The 24,030-nt window shown below is 37.2% G+C and overlaps 1 protein-coding gene across 9 annotated transcripts in view; it reads right to left on the reverse strand.

Annotated features, from left to right (window-relative positions):
- ZMYM2 (zinc finger MYM-type containing 2) overlaps positions 1 to 24,030 on the reverse strand; it is a 90,302-nt gene that overhangs the window by 58,465 nt on the left and 7,807 nt on the right. For 3 of the 9 annotated variants that reach the window (XM_035326596.1, XM_035326658.1, XM_035326605.1), the window contains 3 exons: positions 11,809 to 11,930; positions 9,650 to 10,509; positions 3,735 to 4,020 (listed from right to left, as the gene is read on the reverse strand). In XM_035326596.1, the coding sequence (XP_035182487.1) occupies positions 3,735 to 4,020; positions 9,650 to 10,499 (1,136 nt within the window). In that variant the 5' untranslated portion in view covers positions 10,500 to 10,509; positions 11,809 to 11,930. Of the gene's footprint in view, positions 1 to 3,734; positions 4,021 to 4,054; positions 4,331 to 9,649; positions 10,510 to 11,808; positions 11,931 to 24,030 lie in introns of those variants that run through there. The other 6 variants (XM_035326615.1, XM_035326641.1, XM_035326649.1 and 3 more) reach the window with 5 other exon arrangements.

The following is a 24,030-nucleotide window of genomic DNA, read 5'->3' on the forward strand; positions in this document are numbered from 1 at the left end:
TCTTCCTTCAAATGCTTTTATTTCATATTTCAAAACAGCTTTGTGGGTGTAGAATTGTTAGTCACATGTCAAACACTAAGTTTAATAAATTTTTCTATGACTAATGTCAGCACACCAAATACAACGTTTCCTGTGTAAAAACATATTCCCCTCCACCCCCCACCCGGTGTTATTTTTTTCCTTATTATGTTATTTTAGAACTAGGTAACTAATGCATCATTAGGTACCAGTTGTGGCAAGCTCAATCTTAAACCAAAAATGAATATGGTGAAATTAAACTAGCTCTTTGGCAATTTCATGCAAAAGCTATTCTTAAATTTCATACAAGAAATTCAGAGCTATTCAGTGGTCTTTATTTGCATAGGAAAACTTCACCATTGCCTGTATTAATCTCAGCACAGGATGAAGGGAATAGAGAAGGTTGTTTTCTCATACTTACATTTATAAATGTAATTAAAACTATACCACTATAAAACCTAGTTTTATCACTATTTTTAAACGTTAACACCATTAAAGTTTCAAAGCAACTCAACAGTTAACACAGCTGCCCATGAAGCTGCACCAACCTAATGCATAAAACCAGACAAGTAACAACCAATAAAATTAATTTGAAATAGAACAAATCCTCTTCTAACTGCACTTTTTCCACTGAAGTTAATTCTAAACTTCTTTGATCTTCAACTGTGTGCTGCACGCAGAGCAAACTGAAGGTTGCTAACACCGCATTCATCCGTCAGCCCTTGGATTCAGGTCTGCCAGATTTTAAGACAATCTCACTAGTCACTTCACTCAATCCCAAACCATCAGAGGCCATAAATTAAAAGCAGTAAGGAGAAGAAACAGAAGAAATCTCCCCATCTGCCTACTACGTAAATAAATAGTCAACATCCAGGAAGTGCTATTAGACAGAATAAATAACTGATTGGGCAAGTCTAGCTCTTTACTGATACTATGATTGATCATCATCTGGAAAAGACATCTCCCAGACACTCATACATCGGAGCTCTGAAACTAGGATGAGTGGAAAAATGCTACATGGTCCCTAGACAGATTCCCTTGAAAGCAGGCCTACAGGAAAGCTGGGGAGGAACTCTTTGTCAGGGAGTGTAGTTATAGGAAAAGGAGAATGGTTTTAAACTAAAAGAGGGTAGGTTGAGATTAGAGGTTAGGAGGAAATTCTTCACTATGAGGGAGGTGAGGTCCTGGAACAGGCTGCCCAGAGAAGCTGTGGATGCCCCATGCCTGGAGGAGTTCAAGACCAGGCTGTATGGGGCTTTGGGCAACCTGGGCTGGTGGGAGGTGTCCCTGCCCATGGCAGGGGGTTGGAACTGGGTGATCTTTAACGTCCCATCCAAATCCAAATCATTTGATGACTACAAACATAAACTTCTACCACCCCTGTATATTATTAACATTTGCAAGCCTGCCTCCCATCAAAGGAAAGTCAGCAGATTTTAGCTTGCCTTTTGGCAAGATAGAAGGGATTTAGGTTTGGGACTACTATCAATTCTGATCTGCAAAACAAAGCCAGTGCTCCTGCCCTGAACAGCTTACAATTTCTGTCTGGATTCCATAAGGACTTACAAACACTTGTAACTTTCAAGGCATATGAGTCTGAGGTCAAAAAGAAGCAACAAAGTCAATAAAATTTGAGTTTTATAAACACTAAGGAGAATGCCAGACATTTCTTACACTTTTCTTCTTACTAACATTGTTATGCTATTTATCTAGTTTCAAAGGTTTTATTTCTGTAGAGTGTTATTTAAAAAGATTTACAATAAAAATGTAGAAGCTTTATTTCCGATGAGGGTGTGTATCTATATGTCTATTTTTTTCTTTAATTTATCTTAAGCTTCACCTTTTCCACTTAATCTACATATTTGAAGATAAAATTGAGCATTACCCTGAAAGTCACTTGTGATATATCAACTATCATTTCTCCAGTGTACATTCAACATCTTCTACATTTTGCTAGAGTTCCCATATTCTTTCACTAAACTACAATCTGCAATCTACCATTTCCGCATTACTAGGAAAAGAACACAAATGCAAATTCAGAACAGAGTACCTGGTTTGCTACAACAAGGTAGCAAAAACTAAGCAATAAAGCAAAAACGCTGGATAAGACTGGCCTTCATAATAAAGCCATACTACTGAGGAACCATATAGTTCATGTTCCATCTTCCATCTAAGTGTGATTGAATGAGCAGCTGAATGCTAATGGAAGAGTGAAGATCAACATCACCTCTAAAATTGTCTGATGATGACTTCACAGATGTTCTCTAGAAATCAAACACTATACAAACTAATTTAAATGCAGAGAAGCTAGAAATAAGATACTTTCTCATCATTTTCATTTGTACGTATCCACTAACAAGTACATCCAAAGAATCAGTTGCAAGAGAGCATTAATTTAGCCACGAGCTTTCAAGATTTCAATCAGGGGAAAAAAAAAATTAATCTTCATCTTTATATATGATACTGTTAGTGGAATATTTACCATGCCAGATCACTTCTAAAAAAAAGAAATAGGTGTACAAACATGTACAAACCAACAGAAAGAGTACAGAGTGTTCTTAACTAGCACTGTAGAGCTAAGGGTTGAGAGAATTTGAGCTTTTGTGTGCGTTTTAAAAGAGCTAAAATGTGAAATCTGAGATATTTACAGTGTACCAAGGTAAGAAAATGCAGGATATAAATACTTTCTATAGTTTAATTTTACTGAATCTCAAGAGAAAGAAAAAAAAAAAGAGAGATCTGGATACAAGCCGTTCATTCAACTCATTGCATATTAATGTAAAACTTTTACTAGTTTAAATCTGTGATTAAGCAGAAATAATCCTCTCCAAAACATATATTAATAAAGGCAGTCAAGCCTTTATTAAGCAAGCCTTTAGTGCAAGCCTGTTTTAAGTTCAATAAGAATTCATCATTTAATCAGTGTCAGCGCAGGGTGTACTAGACTGAGGGACTTTTCTGAAAAAGGAAAAAAAAACACACAAGAAAGTACAAATACCTCAGTTATCAGCACACCGAAAGAACAAGATAGCACAGGTAGTTTGTACACCTAACACTACAAGAGTAAAATCATGGAAGATATTTCTTTGGCAATTTTAAGATTTGGAAATAATGAAAATTTACAAGTCAACCCTACCCAATAATTTAGAGCAAGCCTCTTAAAAGTATGCTTGTCATTCTTCTACTATCTGCTCCAGTTATTTTCAACTTCAAATGTTGCCATAGTTGCACTTATTCTATGGGACAAGCCCAAAGCACCTCTTCCCTAAGCACTACAAAAAGTGGAAGAACTCCCATAAGCTCCAGCTGCTTTTAGTTCCTACCCCATTTTAGATCTCCTGATTTTCTCTCTTTTGCTATCAAAATGAAAGCTTTTTATGTAACATAAGGCCCACTTTTTAAATGGAAGATATTGTACCTAAGGAATGTATCTTAGCATGGGATATAACAAGACACCTTGTTTCTAAAAAAATCTGCCATTTTTAGTGTTTACCTTTCATAGGGAATCTGCCCTACTCTCAACTTGAACTCTGATAGACTTATTTTGTTACAGTGTACACAGAGAATTCATTTCCAAACATTAAACTGCCACTATATAAAGCACTTGAATAGACAAATTTTATATCATTAATAGAGCAATTCTCATAAATGCATGAGAATCTCAAGTATTACTGGATTTAGCTGCTAATATGAAACAAAATAAAAAAATCCCTTACTTTCTGCACATAACACAAAGTTTCTTTGGAGTGGGTTTGTGTGAGAATGATGAGAGGCAGGTAGTAGAACAAAAAAGGTGAGCTGATCCTTTCCGCTGATACGCAGTCTGTCCCTTTTGTAAAGGCTTTTTGCAGTTTGCACATGTGACTTTAACCTGTTTAGAAGGCTGCTGCTGAGCAGAAGGCTGGAAAATCTGTTTAGGAAGTGATGCTACTGGTGACAAAGAATCCACACCTGGTTGCTTCTGATTCCTAGGGAATGAAGCTGACTGGGATATCCAAGAATCTTCAGGTAAAAAAAAAAAAAAAAAAGTTAGGTGAACAAACGTACATATATAGACAATAATATCCATAGATATTTTTTTTTATTGGAATTGACAACAGAAGATAGACAGTATTTTAGAATTTGAAGTTTAAAATAAAATGCAGTTTCATTGTACCACTCTCCACTGTTGCAGAAAGCTTCACAACATCAATTAAGTCTCAGGATGGTCCCATTCTACACCTTGAGACAAGTTTTGCAGACCTCAATTCACTTGCACTGAGTTTGCAAACTGGTAATTGTACCTCCAGACAAACAAAACTGCAATTACCAACTGCAATTAAAAAGAGAGACCAACAGAGAACACAGAATTTCAAAACCAATGTTTGAGATACAAACTTTTCAAATGTATCTATAAAACCATAAAATGTTAGGAATTTCAGTAGTTATTTTGTTCTAAAGCAAGCTTTTAGCAATGGATGTGTTTAACCTCAGTAATAAATCCTTGATTTGGGGTTCCCCCCACTAGTCTTTTAATCTAGTCTCTGGACAAGAGAACTATACTGCAATCAAAGCCAAACAGAGTGGGTCCATATCTGGGATCTGCATCTATGTCACTGGTTATGGCAGGAGTTTGGTTTTAGCCTTCTCAATGCAGTGAGTACCGTTTACCTACAAGATGGCAAAAAGTCATGACTGTTTCAAGTCTTCCTCAGAAGAAACCAACACACCTAAAAAGTGAGTCTCCATTACGTTCACAATTCCATGTCCTTCTGTTCCAGACTTCACTAGCCCTCTACTTGTGTTTTTGTACAATAGACTACTATGGAACTATGCCACTTTTAGCCAATCTTTTATAGCATAACATTTTGCAGAACAACTTGCATAACAAGAACTTAAGTAAAATTTGCTATTAAAAAAATGCATCTAGAAACATCACATGCTTCTGTAAATTACACATTCAATAACCTGGTTTGGACCAGAAAACACAGTTCTAATGAAAAAGAAAACAAACAATACAGCCCTTCAATAAAATTGAATTTCTAGGCTTTTTGTTGGAATGTAAACTTTCATTTTAAACAATTATCACCACAATTCATGAACTTTGAGCTTCTGAAGGATGCCAAGAATGATATATTATGTAAGTATGAATGAAAACCTGAACAGGAACTTCTTTCCACTACAACAAACCATTTACACACATTTCCAAAAGAATGTATCAGTTATCCCAAGTACCATCAAAGCACTTGGGACTTACCTTTCAAGCCTGTTATTCCCAACATTTATAATAATATTTCACTACTGCATACAATTTCACCTGCATAGCTACAACTGTATTTGGTAGTAGTTGTGCTACTATTTTTAAGTTTAAACTGAATGTACTGTAAATAAATGTAGCTAAATAAAAAATCTGAAGCCTTTATTGTCCTAATGCAGCAACTACTTTAATGTCCTACTCAGTACACTCCTGCAACATTATTAAACTAGTATTAACAATCAAAAGTTATTTCAAATCGTAAAACTTCACACAACAAAACCTACAGTCTTTAATAACCGCCCATAACTTGTAATTAAGGGACATTATCTCAGTCCATAATCATTCATTAAATTGTATGAAGAGAAGGTGTCTATTTTTTTCAGAAAGGGTTTTATTATTTTACTGCAAAGCTTTTAAAAAATTTGTGACAAACTTCCAAGAACTCTTGTTACGGCAACAAACAGACATTATTCAACACGTGGAAGATCATTTCCCAGTGTGACTTTGCAGCTGTCAAGGATGTCCTATTTGTCAGACACTTAATATAAGTTGGAAATCAACTTGTTAAAATGCTCGAGGGTAAAGAGAAGGGCTGGAACAAAAAGGGGATAAGAGGGAAATGAAACAGAACAAATCACATTCCTCTTTAAACCATTAAACATGTTTACTTTCTAAAGCACAAGTCTCTACACTATCTAAGTTATGCTAGCACAGTGCTCAAGTTTAAATTCACCTGAGTGCCCTCTTCAAATTTTTCTATACTGTTATGTGAACTACCTCAGACAGCTGTTTATATCCTGACAGAACATTAATACCTCAAAATATTTTCAGATCCTCCTCGTAGAAAGAGGTTTCAAGTGGAAGCGCATAGTTTGTATCTCCTCTATCAGGAACATGTGCTGTAAAATTACATGTGCTTGTAGTCCTAGTTAAGCACTCAACTTCCACTCACCAAAACATAAACTTGCTAGACTCATTTGGGTTTGAAACTTTTATATCATGACTTCCTAGTACCTGTTTAAGATTATTTTAGTATTTGCTTATTGTCAACTAGGGGAGGCCTTTTGAAGCCTAAGATATCTTGTTGCATTCCTCCTTCCACAAACATGTCACAAGACCATATATCTTACTGCTTTTCCTTTTCTTTTTTTTACTTTCACTTTTTCCTATCACACCTTAATTCATAACATTTTTATCTTGTGACTTTTCTTCACATTTCCTTTTAACCATGTTTCCTCTCCACTTGGCATGCTCTACAGAAGACCTCTAAAATCTGTCTTTCATGTCCTTGAACTGAGAAGTGTCACATTTCCTTAGCTGATTCCTGATCAGGTTCCATGCCCCATTGCCCTTATGTCTTCATCCTTCAGGTTTCTATCTGCAGCTCTCTCCTCTAATGGTCATGTTTATGAGACTGTACAGTTTCATGTTCAATTTCTTAACTGTAATGGCTGTACAGGGTGTTCCCATTCTTTTTCACTCATTCCTGCTCTAAATTGCTATAAAATTATTCCTTACCCTCACTTACACCCAATACATTCGTCTGTAAAGCCATCTTGAAAGAAAAAAAAAGGCTCAATGAAATGCCTTTACATTTTTGTTTATTTATTTTACAAAGCTGAAGAAACTATCAGCACAACTTGGGGCAGGGGTGAAGGGGAAGGTGATAATAAAGCTTTGTAGAGGTATGCAGCTCTTGAAACATGCTCAGCTACCTCTGCATTAATCACCTAGCTCAGATAAGGGCAATTCTAAACTGCAGCCCTCAATTTACTGGGCTGGTTCTGTTCCTGGAGCAGTTTTGATGCACAAAAACTGGATTCCATTCAGAGAAACAAAACTTATATTTCATCCTAAAAGCACATGAAGCATATACTATAGAGCTTACTGGGGATATTAGGTTCTGAATTAACGTGTGGGACACAAAGTTCTCTGTTATTTACCTACTTCTTCCCACATAGTGGAGGTACTTAGCTCAAGGAAACAGTAACACTAATCCAGAACAAATTTTCCAAACAACCTACAATGCATTTGTCACCACATACACTGGATTTTTGAGGAGCCTCACTAGCAACAGATTTGATCTACTATTTTTCTAGATATGTCGCTGTCACATGTCCTTTTTTGTTTGCTAATAAGGATCAGGAAAAATAATGCTCTTGGTTTTTATCTTCAAGACTTCAAATCCTCCATACTGGAAGCATACAAAATGAGAGATCACAGAACAGTTGAGGTTGGAAGAGACCTCAGGAGTCCATCTGGTCCCACCCCTGCTTAAGCAGGGACACCCAGAGCAGGCTCACCCAGGAGAAGATCCACAGCCTCTCTGGGCAGCCTGTGCCAGGGCTCCGTCACCCGCCCAGCACAGAAGTGCTGCCTGGTGCTCAGAGGGAGCCTCCTGGGTGCCCGGCTGTGCCCATGGGCTCCTATCCTGGCACTGGGCACCACTGAGCAGAGCCTGGCTCCTGCCTCTCTGCACTCTCCCTTCACGGATTTGCAGACAGTGATACTTCTGCTGACAAGCACACACACAGTCCCTAGAAGGAAAGAAGGCAACTTCTGGGGGGAAAAACAAAATAAATTGAAATATGTATCTTGAAAATCTTTCCTAAACATGTCTTTAAGCACATAAAACCGTAAATGATCCAAACCTACCATTTTCCAGGCTTTTTCTTGAATAAAAGCCATTCCCTCTTCCCTCCTCCTTTTTTTCCATTTTCTTGGTCATTTTTCTCATTTCTCTCTCGCGTTGCAGTTTTCTCCTTCCTTTTTACCTGTGTCAGCCCTTCCTGCTTCCTTTTGAGCCTACTGCTCTTTATAAATATTCACATACAGAGACCACAGGCATAAGAAATAAAATCCTGCATTTGCACACCTTGAAATAAATTGCTCATACCCTTTCTCAGGAAAAGTACATGCTAATTTTCTTAATAAGTACTTTCCCTAAAAAAAAAAGGGGGGGGACACGCTATTTTAAGGTAACAAAAACTACAAAAACTTTGAGTGCTCATCCACAACTACTTGACCATCTGCGGTGGCACAATCATCGTACTCCATGTCTGAGGAATCAACTATCAATAGCGCATATATTAGTTTTAAAAAATGTATTTCTAAGTTATTCAGTGAGACATACAGACTACAAAAGTTTCCCAAACTTCAGCTTCAGAAGTCAAATCTTGAAATTAGTTTCAGACGAATACAAAAAAAAAAAAAAAAAAAAAAAAAAAACACAACATCTAATTTTAAGGTTTAGTTTCAATACTGGCATTTCCACAGTACAACATGGAAGATGTTAACACTTTTGCAAAAGTGTATTTGGCGATGTATGACCAAACTGAAGAACTGTACTATTTAAACATTTATTGAAAAGTACATAGGAAGTTCATGTGTTTTAATCAGTGTATTAGCAAGTTAAGAAATTGTGAACTAGTAAGTGCCTATTGCACCTGTATTCTAATTATTTTAAATTTTCGCCTTTAAAATGACCCTAACTAGACCGAAGCCAAATCTTTTGCACAACTGGTAATTCTCCCTCCCCATTCCCACTTCTAGCCCAATGGGGCAGCAGAGTATCAGTATACAAACTTGAAAGTTTTTAAGTTAAAAGCTTAAATGTGAAAGCTTAAATTCTATAGAATAGCAATTCAAGCCCCATGTTATTTTTAGCAAGTCCTGTCTGTTTACTCACTAAAACAAGAAACAATATACTGTAATTTACAGAGATATAGAATAACACCAACCAATTCATAAATGTAATTAATAATGTATAAACCAAATGCTTATTATCACAGCTGACAAAATAGCAATTATGATGTGTGTATAACTTACTGCAGGAATATGCAAGTCTACAAGTTGTATCCCATTTTGTTAAGCACTGTAAATACTGAGAACTGCTCGGTATGCAATGCATTATGACAGTTAACTACTTTTGACTTAAGATCAGACTTCCAAATTCATTTTTTTGCATGTCAAATTATATTCAGATGGCACAACAACAGATCTGTAAAATAAATCTTATTTAAATATTTTTGATGCATTATACTAGTTATAGAGCCACACAAAAAGGTAAAAAAAGTTACATAGATACACTTACCTTTTTTGTGTCATAAAGAAAGTCATAAAGAAAGCTTTGCTCTTTAGATAAAAATATTTGTATCTCAAGACACCTAAAAGCATCACTACCTGCTAAACTGGGATACTGTACCTACGCAACATATCATGTTATCAAGCATGTCTTATTCTGGAGTCTCAGATAAGGTTGTCATAGGGATGAAGAGAACCAAGATCTTCCACAAGAATTAAACTAATAAACTAAAGCAGTTCAACTGGCAAAAAAAAAAAAAAATCTATTATGTATTTTCACATTTTAAGGAAATAATCACAATTGTAACTTACCAGGATTATGATGTGTTACAGATTCTCCATTTTGAAATACATCTCCAGCCACACTCATTCTACCAGGATTGAAAGGTCCTACACCAGTCTTGGTCTGTGAAGTTAAAGATGGGGTGTATGTTTGCATATTAACACCAAAATTACTTGACTGCAGTCCGTTAGAAACATCTCCCAAGTTGGCATTGTGCAGTGATGTTACATGTGTAATCATTAAGTTCATGTCACGCCCTTCAGTATTTTCTAAATGACCATCACTCACAGAGCTCATAGCACGTGTTTCTAATGTAGTAACATTAGCAATCTGAATTTCAGAGTCTGGTTCTGTGGTTATACCACTACCACCTATTCCTGAATTTACCTTACTTCTTGAAAAACTGGAAGCTGAGAAATCCATATCGTTGGTTCTATTTTTACACTCTGGAAGTCTTCGCTCATTAAAACTGGAAGCATTCTTCTCTTGTCCTTGATTTGTTTCAATGTCTTCTTCATCATCAATAATAATAGTTTCACTTATGCTCCCCTTTTGTGAATTTAAGTCTTTTGGAGGAGGAAGCATTTTGCAATCTTCCCCTTGAAGTTCATCATTTTTGGATGATGTAAAGGCAGTGTTTCTTTGTTCTGTTATCAGTGATGTAGAATTTTGAGGAGGTTGTATAGGTTCAATAAAAACTACATCATCATCATCTTCTATAGATGAGTTTTGGAATTTACTAGGTCTAGAAACTAAAGAACTAGGTGGACCTCCAAATGTATTTCCTACATTTGCAAGGCCAGCTGCCATGGCGGTATTCCCTAGTAGACCAGGAGTATGTTCAGACAGTTCTAATCCTCCCAGAGAACTCGTGTCCATTCCAGATCTGCTGTTTGAGGAAAAACAAAACAAGACAAAACATATCCAGCTTCAGAGTAAGATATAACTTTCCAGTAACACTTCCAAAAAAACTACAGAATTAATAGTTTCAGCTTTTACTTTGTTTTCTTCCTATATGGGATCACACAAATGAAAAAAAAAAAAGTTTAGCTATGCTCTTCTGAGTATCTTAACATTCATTAATTTTCTAATCCTGTACTAGCAACAGATACTGCCATTCCTAGGATTTCCCACTAATAGCTACACGTTATGTTTAACAGAAAATATACACACACCAGAAACTGAATTTTTGTCACTAAGAACTTCATTTCTCTCAGTCCCTCTCCTGAGGGACTCCTTCCACCCACATTTACACACTGATCCCGTAACACTGTTTTTGCTAGACTGCAAAACAAGATCAAGACCTGGACAAGCAGAACAAAAATTTGTATTCCTATTAAATTTCATTGCTATTAGAAATGTTACAAAGTTTCAACATTAACAGATTTATACAATAAAAGACTGAAGCTGTATCAACACACCTCTGAGTGCCTAGACAATAAGAAAAAAAAAAGCAGAAGCAAAATCATTTTGCATATTAACAACTTGGAAATTCAACTGGTGTTTGCCCACCACCACACAGCCAGAGCTCCTTTCATGGCCCCAGTATAACTGGTGCAAAGAAGGAAAGAGATATGGAACTGCTGCACATAATGAGAATAGATACATTACTGAGGGCGCACAGTAACTTCTCATTTCTAGCCACTATCAGAGATGGCTCATCTGAGGTCCTGACTTACTACCTCAAGTCCCACTGCAGCTTTCAACAGCTTTTATCTCCCTTCTCTCTAACAGCAAGCAATGTTTCTTCAGGCTCCCTCCCAACAGCTACTTTGCTCATGGGTTTCTGTTTGCATTTAGTGATTGTTCAGTCTGGGGAATCTCCTGTTTATAATTGTCTATTTTACCATGAATTCAAAACTGATAAAAGGCAACCTGGACTTTTAATTTCTGTACCTGTAATTCCAAATAAGTAATTAGTGTTAAAGGAATTAAAATCTCTGTAAAAAAAACTTTGTACTTAAAAAAGTTAGTAATATGTGTATACCAAGGTGATCTTGATCACCTTGATCTATATACATGAAACGCACAAAAGTAACATGACAGGGTATGTCTGAGAGTATACACTAATGCGTGCTATCACTGAGCTTTTGTGAAAAGCTAGAAGCTTTCCATGCATTTTTTATAAATCCTTTGTAAAAGGAATGTGTATAGAGGAAGTTGAAATATCCCACTCATCAATACTTACCCATCCAGAAATCCACTGCAATCTCTTTACCTTAATAAGTTGCTCCAAGACCTTTTATTTCCTTTCCTGTGGGGAACCTGCTCTTCTTGAATCAACTCGCTGCCTTCTGCAAAAGCAGTTTTCTGAAAAGGGTTAAAACAAGCATTAGATACCTCAAATAGTTTCTGCATCTCAGACTTCTTAAACCAACTCAGTTCATTAAGCTGAATTTGCAGTTTAAGTTCAAACCTGACTTTTAGCACTGTTGTTCCATGCCTATAGAGAATGTTAGTCTAGACAAATATTGCCATGAGTAAAGCAGCAACAGGACTGTTTATTCTACATTTTCCAATCTATGACGCCACATTTCCAGAATCTTTTGTTTGATGCTTTATAGGTACATGAAAAAAGTACATCTGTTAAGATGCAGACAGACATAGCTGCAATTACATAATCAAACACTAGAATTAAAACGTCTATCTGTAAAAGAACATAAAGGAAATAAATGGTTCAAGTAAACCAACCTATTGGCAAAAGAACTGATAAGTTTATTTGCTTTTTATGGTGTCAACTTCCCAATAGCAGAATATACAACATGAAAATTCAGACATGGCAAAAGGAAAATTACAGAATGCATAGTGCAAATCAATCTTACATTGCTAATCATTTTCAATTTGTATAAACACACTGCAGTAATACTGAGCACAAGTTCAGGCATCCATAGCTTATATTAACACATATGACCATTCACAAGGGACTGAAAACATTCATAGCTCAAGTCTGTATTTATTCCTCAGGTTTTGCAACAGTCATTAGGTTTACCAAGCTTGACAGCATTTTTACAATACAGTATAAACTTGTATACCGTTTAAGGACAGCCTTTAAAATCCCCAGAAAGCAAAGAGGCCCAAGGGAACAAAACACAAAAATTCTTCTAAGCATGTACAGTATTATTCAAGCCCTCATGTCCATTAACTGAAGCTGGCAAAGCAGAATCCAAACAGCAAAGCTGTGAACCAGATTAATCCTAGACGAGAGGCAACCACCTTTTAATTCCTTTATATGTTAGCCTTACAGCCAAATGCCATTATGTAAGAGCATTTGAACTATAATAAAGGTAACATTCAATTGGAATGAAGAGTTTTCTTACAAAAAAAAAATATATATATATATAAATGCAGTTGGCTTGTACCTCCCTGGAAATCAGTCAGTTACACTGAAGATTAATTTAATCCAATATTCTCTTTTACCTATCATTTTTTCCCTCTAGGGCTGAATAATTCAAAAGTTAGATTTCCCTACATTTCAGCTTTTGCTGAAAAGCATGTATTCAGTTCATTGATTCTTAAAGTTTCCCAGTTTTATTTCACATATTTTCTTTCTCAACAAGGAGGAAAGCATATTAAGCATATAAAGCTTTCAATAAAGTTTTACATATACCTGAACAGATGGGAGCAAAGAGGAAATGAGAATATGCCAAGACTATACCTCAGGTCTGACTCAAACCTTTGCTATTCCTGTTTTTACAGATGCTCAGTAAAAAGGTAGATTTGCACATGATACACTGCAAAGGTAAGTCCATGTATTATAACATAGCCTGAAAGGTATCTTTTGGCCTAAACATACTTGTTTTTTCCACACAGGCTCTTATAAGGGTTTTGTGACCTGTACTATTAGGTATGACATAAAATTAAGAAAAACTTATGTGCTTAATTGTTAGTGGACAGTAATACCTGCAAGTATTTCCTCACAAATATCAGCTTTAACTCTGCAAGACTCAGAAAAAATAAAAATAAAAATAAAAATAAAAAAATAAAATAAAACTTGCAAAGTGAGATAGCTAGTGCTCTAAAAATGCCAATATTGAGGAGAAACTCAGACTACACAGGCAATGCTGTGGTCAATTATTTCTAAATGAAAAATAGCAAAAAATAATAATCTACCAGGTGAAAAGTATAGACTTAGAATGGGAAAATAGGAAAAACTCCATACTCCGTAACTTGTTAAGCATCTCCCACTGCTAGAATCATGATCGCTAAAACCGCTAAGATTCATTAGGCTCTTCACTGGATGAATTAAGACTCTAGAGAGAATAATAATAAATAAATAAATAAATAAAGACACATAGACTGGTGAGGCCTAGTCTGCAGGCAATATATTTTCAATTCTGCTGTGCCATGAGCTCAGGGCTTTGTGGCAGCACACAGGCACCACAATTACAGCTGGATGGAAACATGGGCACTACCGATATACAACAGCCCTTCCTGAGCCAGCCTTTGCATGTCCTCCTTTTAAATTAGGTTACATCACTCACGTATAAAAGCGTTCATGCTGAAATAAATTACAATCCCATGGCTACATTCAAGACTTAGTTGCTGAAGAAATAAAAGGCAAAATTTGGGCACTTCTCTAGAAAGAAGTGACAGATATGACAGCTTTTAAGACAGACAGCCAGGCAATGCTTCATAAGCCAAGTCTTAATTCCACAGTTGAATAATAAAATGGTCTTAAATTTATTAAAAATTGAATAAATTTTGGAATGGGGGGAAGGTATACCTAAAGGTGATTAACTAACCAAAATCTGGAGTTTAAAAGCCTTTACTGGGTGCCATTAATAACACCTGGGATGCAGGTGACAGGTATGTAAGAACACAGTCATGGTTATGCAGCCCTGGATCAAAGTCATGGCAATCAAAAGGAATCACTGAAACCCCACCAAAACAACATCAAAGCAGGGCACTTGAAATAGACACCCAAACCAAGACCAGCATGTGCAAGTGCTTCTATATAAAAGGTTAGAAGCCCAGAAAGGTAAAAGATGAAATTCTTCCTTTCTAGGCTTCTAACCTTTATAAGGAAAAGAGAGCACTAACTAAGAGATCGTCAATACTGAATGGATAAATAAAATCCTAGGGGTTGTGCTACACCAGGGTACAAACACCACAGGAACAACAGAATGACTGATTTGCCCCCGTGAAGGAACACTACTTTCTGTTAAGAAAGCACAATATCATAACTAAATTATTTACCTCAACAGGTACTGTGCTAACATATACATTCTATACCCAAAATAGAAGAAACAGCATATTAATGCTGTAATATCAATCACTTCCACTTGACAGCACACATGAGATAAGAGGCACAAGAGACTGCAAAAGCCAGACATGCAGTGAATGGAAGCATTCAAGTACTGTTGTGTAGATTATGGGAAGAGGGAAGACAAATCCAGAAATGGAGATGCAACACAGCCAACTGCAACCAACTAGGAGACCAACAAAAAACAAAACAACACTTGGTAATTCTGCACCACGCAACATGGTCAAGATGCAAGTATCTCAACAGCACATTTAAATTCCCAAAGGAATGAAAAAATAATTTACTACTTCATCGTTAATCTTCCAAAAGGAAGAACAACTAAGTATGAGGAGCCCAGTAGAAGGAAATGAAATGGAGCAGCTAGAAGAACAAAAAGCTTTTTGACAGCTTGAGGGGTATTTAAAAACTCACTATATTAAGTACACAACCAATCTAAAATGACCCCCAAAACCGTAAGGACTACTATCAAAAAGTCTCTGAGATAAAGAGATGCTGTAATTGTACTAGGGGAAGTCTCACAAATAACTGTCCTATTCATTACCTTTTGCTAAGCATGGCTTAAGACAGGCCACTGAGCTATGTCAGAGCACAGGTTTGCCTAACGTACCTATTCTTGTACAACAGTATAATTTTCCAAAACAAAAAGAGTACCCAAGAAACGTGAACCACAGCAGAAAACACAGAATAAGGTGGTAGCACTGATGTTCAGGAAGGAAAAGATCAGGGAAGATTACACCAAAGATCTCTTTCTAGGGGTCAAGTCAGAGGAAAGACATCCTATCAAAGTGCTAACAGAAGAGAATTTTAGAACAAATCACTAGGGCCGCATGACATTCACTTACGACTTCTAAAGACAGTCAGTAATTTACTATTTACTTATCTGCAACCAATTACTTAAACAGAAGGTGATAATTACCCAGATAATTACAGATTACAATCCTATATCCATCAGTAGACAGATTGATGGAAGCTACGGCTGATTAAATACACTAAGGAAAAATATAATGTAAGGGGAAAGAATTAACAGGGATTTTGCAAAAGGAAGTTAACATCTCACAGGACTACTGTAGAGGTCTTCTGCAGGGTTCACATGCTCATTGACCAAGCCTAATTAAACCAGTACACAGCACTCAAGATTTCCAAAGACATTCAAACATATTTCTCACTGAAGACTGCAGTAGAAATTATCCATAATTAGATTCATGATAGGGTCCTCACGAGGATTTGCAATTATTTGAAGAGGAAGAAGTATTATGTATTGCTTGCCGTTATCTCAATAAAGAGGAGTTATTAATGGGGTCCCAAAATAAAATAATACAGGTCAACATTCATAAATCAACCATAAGAGATGGAGACTACCACAGGGACATCTTCCTAATCGTGCAAAATTATTCACAGTATCTGAAAACAGAAGAGTGTCACAGTGCTGAATGATCAGACAGTGCAATAGGCAAAATTCACTTGTGATAAAAACATGACAGCGAACAGCGAGAAAAGGTTAACACACACACAGTGATTCCCCTGAATTGGAAGTCAACAGTACACTCCTTCAAACCAAATCTACTCAACCATCAATGACCGAAGAGGAAAAACCAAGTATGTTAAGACTTTCTTAACGAAGAATCAACAATACAGAAGATACCTGTCGCTATAAGGAAAATGCTGGTGAGCTATGCTTGGGGGTGGAGGTGTGTTGTTTTTTTTTTTTTCTTTTTTAAATTATGAGATTTTCAGGTCACCTCCTTTTCAGATAAATTGAAAAAACAGGTGAGATGCTGAAGAATATACTAGTGAAAATTTTTCTTTTTGGAAGACACCAACAAAAGGAAGGTAACTCTGGGGAAAAAAAAAAAAAAAAGAACACAGAAGATAGAGAGCTATACCCAGTGTCTCATAACACAAACAAAAGACACCCTGTGAAATAATTATGTAGATTTAATAATCTATTGTGCAGGTAACATTTTTTTTTCCTCAACTGAGAGAACAGCCACCACAGAATGCTAGAGGCCAGAAATGCAAACAGTTCAAATAAGGATTGGGCAAACCTGGAAATAAATACACTGATGACCATTAAACACAGTAGTTGAAAGGCAACTACAGAAGTACTTAGCCAGCCAGATGCTGAAAATCAAGAGAACACACCTGCAGAAAAATTGTGCTGTAACTGCCAAGTTTCTATCCCTAGATATTGCTGCTGCAACCAGATTACCAAATTGTCTAATAACTTCTACAGTAATTACTTTAACCTAGTAGAGGATTAACATCATTATTAGATGTACAGGAGATGTCACTAGCCTCATGGAAGTCTTAACCACTTATCCACAGCTGAATTTTGGCCTGTGGCTGTTAGGTTGACTTCAGTTTGAATGGAGGGGAAGGAAAAAAAATATATATATACATATATATTTAAGCAATATAAGGAGCTACAAGACTAATCTGAACACATCTCAATGTTCTGTGATGCTGTATGGTTCTACTGATTAATTCCTCACCTTGATGTTTCTTTGACCATAACTTCATTTGAATTCCTCAACTCAGCTATTTCCTAGAGTTCATACCCTTCCTTCCAACCACAACACCGCAGAAATTCACTTTTCATTACCATTTGACTTTTTATAAGTCTAATTATCAAAACCTCAGTCTATTGTGAGGACTGACTGTACACAGCTATGAAGAAGCTGTTTCACTAGCTTGGCAGGATGCTGTAACTTCTTGCTGTAACTCAGGACCATTATATCCCCTACACAAACAGAAGCAACCTACACACCGTGGTACAAACCATCACCTGAACCCCCCCGTCTGACCAAATGTGTGCCAACAATCACCCCAAAACAAAAGTAAAACATTCCACTTAAAATCACTTCTCAGTGGCTGTTTTACTTTGCAACCAAGATAGTCTAGCCCAACTATACCTACACAGGAAGGCTGAAAGCACTAGAAGAGCAGAAGTAATCCAATATACTTTAAAGGGTTGCAATTTAAACCAGCTGTAAGCTAAATATGAATGCTGCTACTGCAGACCAGTCTCAATTTATGCAGTGAATGAAGTAGCGTGTATGGACAGCCAACTACCTATGTGAGCAGAAACCCACTTTGGGGAGGGTTGAAGGGCCCTTCTGAGTCATCAGATACAGAACTCCGTTACCGCAGACATCCACACCGTAAGATCATGTCTGTGGAACACCCTTACTATAAACATTCAGCATTTCAGAGTTTCCTCCTTATATCCTTCCTGAGGGCTATCTAGCCAACAATCCTAGCATATTAGGCAAAGATATGCCTCATATATGGTGGCCCTGAGTTACTGTCAACTTTTACAGGTTTGACCTTACCAAAAGCTGTAACATTACTGTAAGGTCCACCTAATAACCATTAGGTCAACAGACTCATTTCATGATGCTACCACACTCATAACGAGACAAAAGCTGATCCAGCTAACAAAGACTTTTCTCCAGAAGTCCTTTCCAGCCGCATCAGTTCCCCAGAAGAAATTATCTGCACAACACTAGCAGCTGTGCCAGACTGCAACAAGGTCAAGACCACTTCAGCGGATAGGACAGTGAGAGGAAATTGAAAGCCACAACTGCATGACTGACAGCAAACATCCCATACCGAGTAAAACAAGCTCGCTCCAAAATGCACGTGCCATTTGACAATTGAATGAATACTAAATTAGAATGTGTATCTACTGATCACAATCAGTAGCGTATTGGAGATTTGTAAGCCAACCTAACTTACTACATTGAGGCCACAATGACTATTTAATTAGTCAACCAGCTTAACACACAAATCATTGCTGTGGAGTTCAACATACTTGCGTACTTTGAGCTAAACTCAAGTGCAAATATACACAACACCAAAGTATAACAAGAGTCTTTCTTAAAATATTATTCAAGTTAGTTATAAAGATTAACCAAGAGTCCAAACAACATTTTACAGTAACCCATCAACGTGTTCATGTTGCTGTTTCTCAACCACAGGTAAGAATTTTCAGGGACAGGATCCTCAGTTTTGAGGGATTAGATTTACAAATCTACAGTCCAAGTATCATCATTACAAAAGCCTATGATCTCATTACTTCAACCTAAAGATGGTATTTCAGAAGAATTTATTTTCCAGTAGGTTTAGAGCTGCCTAAAGTTCAGATTTTCAGATTTGTAAGAAACTTACTAAAATTCATTATATAGCATCCAAAACTTGTTTGTCACACATTTCAAGAAACTGAAGAGAAAAGCATATGCATGCAAAGACCTGCATTCCAGCAGACAGCAACTAAAAACAGTAAGATGACAAGAGCTATGCAGTGAAAGAAACATTTTGAAGCAGCTGTATCAGTAAGTTGTTTTTATTCAGAGGAGAAAGTATTTAAACACAAACTAAAGCTTACTGAGAAGTGGCAGGTAGGGACATGCAAACTTCAGTACCTCCTGAATATCTTAACTGTACTGCAGCCATCAACGTCATGTGTGAATGCTGGCATCTGGTTTCCATCTGACACTTCCAGGAACATCTGAATACCTTTATTTAACACAGCCTCTTCTTTCGGTCTTACTCATCAACCAGTGCTGAGAATTGCTCCCTCGTATGCATGAACAGCATCAAAATTCAAGATCAATCTCAAACTTTATTCTATTCAACATCAACCTTGAATGGAAGAGTATCCACACCAAGCACCTCACAGTTTCAAGACTACTCACAGGGGAATAAGCAGCCCTTGGCATAACTATTCGTGGCAAATCAGAATCAATGTTGACAGTGTAGAAGTTTTAGGACAGCCATACTGACATGTATCACACACACACCCAATGTATTTCATACCTGTTTAATCTTGAAAAGGTGCTGATCAGCAAGAACCCAATACTGCTTCTAGCCTTAAAAGCCATTATGTGTTAATGTGGCAGACAATAAATTCTCTCTCTACTGCTCAAGCAGCAACGTGCTACTTGAGGCTATACATTGTTAAACATGAAATAGAAAGGTGAAACAAGACAAAGAACCCAAGGACCCACAAAAGAAGGTTTATCTAAATGCTTATCTATTACTTCCATCCAAATACATATCTATTTCCAAGAAAGTCGGTAACACTAGACAACAGCAGCAGACCTGAAAGATGACCTAAGTCACAGGGAACGTTACCGTAAGCGAAAAGAAACACTGAAGATATGGAAATAGCTATACAACAAGCATAACACACACACAAAAGTAGAAGTGTACCATGTCAATTGACATAAATTATTTTTAAAAGTACACAATCTAGTTGGGAAAAAAAAAAAAAAAAAAAAAAAACATTCTCAACAGCTATATCAGAAACAGACCTGAGACTGGTAAAATTATTTAGATGTCCAGACTAGGTCATGGAATATAGGCTACTGATTACTAAGGATCAGTGGGTCACAGCACTCATTTCAAAAACAAGCCTCACACTTGCTCCACAGGTACCCATAAAGATTATTAATCCAGAATTTAAATCTGTCAAGTCCCTAGCTTTTGCCAGCATTCAAAAAATTAAATTGAGCTGGTAATACACAACGTGTATAATCCCTTTAACACACCATTTAATTATTACAGTTTGTGGAAGGAGAGTTGGAAGTACTCGGGTAACATTATATACAGATTTAAATGTAATATAGATACTAATGAGAAAAGGCTCAAAGTAATAATCTATTTCTATGTATTACATATGAGGTATAGTCTCCCTACAGCCTCCTCTTCTCTAGGCTAAACCAACCAAGTGACTTCAGCCACTCCTCATATGTCTTGTCCTCCAGACCCTTCACCATCTTAGTAGCCCTCCTTTGGGCACTCTCTAATAGTTTTATGTCCTTCTTATGCTGCGGTGCCCAAAACTGCATGTAGTACTTGAGGTCAGACCACACCAGCACAGAGCAGAGCAGGACAATCCCTTCCCTCAGCCAGCTCGCAGTGCTGGGCCTGATGCACCCCAGGGTACAGTTCATCCTCCTGGCCACCAAGGCTGGCCAACATTCAACTTATCTACCAGAACCCAAAGGTCCCTTGCTGTGAGGCTGCTCTCCAGCCACTCGTCCCCCAGTCTGTATATATAGCTAGGGCTGCTCCTTCCTAGGTGCAGAATCTGGCTCTTGCTCTTGTTATGCTTCGTATTGTTGGTGACTGCCCAGACTGCCCAACCCTCTAATTTGTTGACATCTCTACCCCTGAGGGAGTCAACAGCTCCTCCCAGTTTAGTGTTGCCCACAAACTTGCTTAGTAGGCATTTGAGTTCTGTATCCAAGTCATTTATAAAAACATTGAAGTTGGCCAAGATCATAACATTAAAAAGAATTGGGGGTACAGTCAGTCATGTATAAACCACTGAAATCTGAAAAAACAACCAGGGAGAAGAAGCAGGAAAAGAAATCTCAGCTGTGAAAGTGTGAGATCTAGTAGACTACTGTATCCTATAAAGCTACGCATTCAGGAACATACCAATTTAATAGAAAGAGCAATGTTAATTCTCATAATAAGTGAACCTTCCTTGTATTTTTTTTTTAATTTAGTACATCTAAGGTGTTAGTTTTTAAACCATGCTTCACACATTTACATTATCGATTTTATCTTAACAGCATCATTTTTTTGTTATGAAAAAAAATAAATGTCCAATATAACTTGCAGTAAAGCACTGCTTATCAGTTGAGAGTATTTTTTGTCACTAAATGATATCAGACTTTGCTTAAATGCTTCAAGTTTAATAGAATTATACAAGAGCAGATTTTGAAAGGGGCTGATGGATGTCACCTTAGCAAATCCACTCCAGCTCAGAAGGGTGTCAAATTTTTAACAAGACCGATATCTGAAGTTAAGTCAGGTTTTTAGGATTATATCCAACATAGTCTCGAGTATCTATAGAGATTTCCCAACCTGTCTGGACACCCTCTTCCAGTGCCAACTGTCATCTTAGCTTTTCAGAATTTCCTGGTTGCAACCCGTGTCCATTACCTGCCGTCCAACCATCATGTATCTGGCTTCATCTTTATACTTTCCTACCAGCTGAAGACAGTTATATGTCCCTCTAGCCTTCTCTTCTTGTATCTAAATACACCCCCATCCCTCTTGGCCCCCATTTGTTACATGCTCCAACTCTAAGCATCCTGGTGGCCCTCCATTGGACTCATCCCAATCACTTAATCATACTATGGTCAACCCCAAACTGGACTGAACACTCTAGCTGTGTTCTCAAGTATCAAACCACGTGCAACAATCGCTATCCTCAAACTGCTGGCTACAGTCTTGCTTCATTCAGCCCAGTATGCTGTTTGCTATCATACCTGCAAGGGCACATTACTCATGCTCAACTTGGTGTCCATCAGAACTCCCAGCTCCTTCTTGGCCAAGCTGCTTCCTCTTAGTTTTCCCCTTTTTTTTCCTTTTTATAATTATTTTAAAACCAGCATGCAATCTACAGTTGTATATGTATTGCCCAATAACTCTCCAGGGATAACTGATAAACATTGTATCTAACAGCATGCCCAGTTTCTCAGAGCCTGGGCTCACAAACATTTTTTACTAAAGCTCTTAAAATCAATTTTTATTTTTTTATGTGTTCAGGAGGAAAAGGTACCGTTCAATATAACTTATAAATGAACAAGAAGTTTACAGATAACCTATTTTCCTCTTGTCTTTAGCAAAAACATCAAGTAGTAGCCTTGAACAGATTTTTTTCATCTGAGAAATACTCCAGTTCAGCTAACAACCTACTATTTTTTGGCTGAGTGTGGACAAGCTTCTTCAACACGATTTACCTTCAGTGATTAGCATTCAACACATCTAAGCAATTCAAAAAAAAAAAGGAAAAAATGAATTTGAGAGGTTATAGGAATGCTGTGCTAGATACAGCAAGGAAACCCTCGTAGACTATGGACAAACAGCCAATGAAGCCACACTATTACAAAGGAAAGAAAATCTTAACATTAAGCAACGTAAAAAAGCAGGGGTGAGAAAAAAATAGTTCAAGTTTGATGCAGAGGTAAAGTTGATATGAATTGGGATCCAAGACAAGAATGGATATGGTCAGCATGGCTGGTACGGTAAGTTTTCACAGCTGCTCTCCCTGACTGGCGCTAAGTTACATTATGTAGCGAAGACTCTAGTATATTGAGTGGAAAAAAAAAAAAAATCAACTAGTTTTAAGAAGTTAAATGTAGCCTTATTTTTAACAACAACAAAATGCATACTATATTTGCCATGGTTGCTGTTCCACAACAAAGAAACAAATCCAGAACAGGACAAGAAACACAACCAGATTAGGACAGGACTGCCGTGGTCTTGGCTTCCAACTCCACTCTCCCACATTCTCCCCTTCTCACGCTTGTACTAGGTAATCACAGGTCCCCACACTCATGGGGACTAAAGTGATAGAGAGCTGAAAAACTAAGAACAAAACCCAACAACTACACAGCTCCCCTTAAGAAGAAACTTCACTGTGAGGATTTGTGGAGCTGAACCGATTCCCCAGAAGAGACAGAAAAGGCCACTGTTGGTAAAAGAGAAGAGGACAACAGTCCTAAATTTGGGTGGCTTACACAGTCACGCAAACAAGCAATAGATGTTTATTTGAATGAACCCTATTAAAAATCCATTATATAGCATTTGTTCTAAACCAGTATTTTGTCTTTTGAGTCCAACCCTGTAACTTGAATGAAGACCTGTACAAAGTGTATTCCAAGTCTCATAAAAAATAATACATCAAAAACTTTGCTAATGGAGAGCTTTTCAAATCCTATTTAAACTTTTACCTAGGAAGGATAAAGTGGTACCTCAATTGGTTATTCCAACTCTTCATTACCCTAGATGCTGAAAGGCTACCCACTGTTTCCTGAGTTTGTGTTGCTTAGCCAATAACCAGCCCTCAGGACTTAAGTCTTCAACACAGAGGGCAGGAAAAGCACCCAATTACCTAATACGCTCTTGGGTGCATAGTTTGTCTCAGACCAGGATTACGTCACACTCTAACCTATTCTCTCCTAATTGAGAAAAAGACTGAATTTCTAAAATCTGTTAATACAAAGCATATTTTCCACTCCTCCCCAAGTCAGTCTTGTAGGTCTTCTCTGAACTCTCCAGTCCTTTTTAATTATTAAAAAATGCTGGACTTCGTTCAGATCATAATTGCGGTCCTACCCACAATAT

The sequence above is a fragment of the Oxyura jamaicensis genome, chromosome 1 (assembly GCF_011077185.1).
Source record: "Oxyura jamaicensis isolate SHBP4307 breed ruddy duck chromosome 1, BPBGC_Ojam_1.0, whole genome shotgun sequence".
In the NCBI taxonomy this organism is placed as follows: domain Eukaryota; kingdom Metazoa; phylum Chordata; class Aves; order Anseriformes; family Anatidae; genus Oxyura; species Oxyura jamaicensis.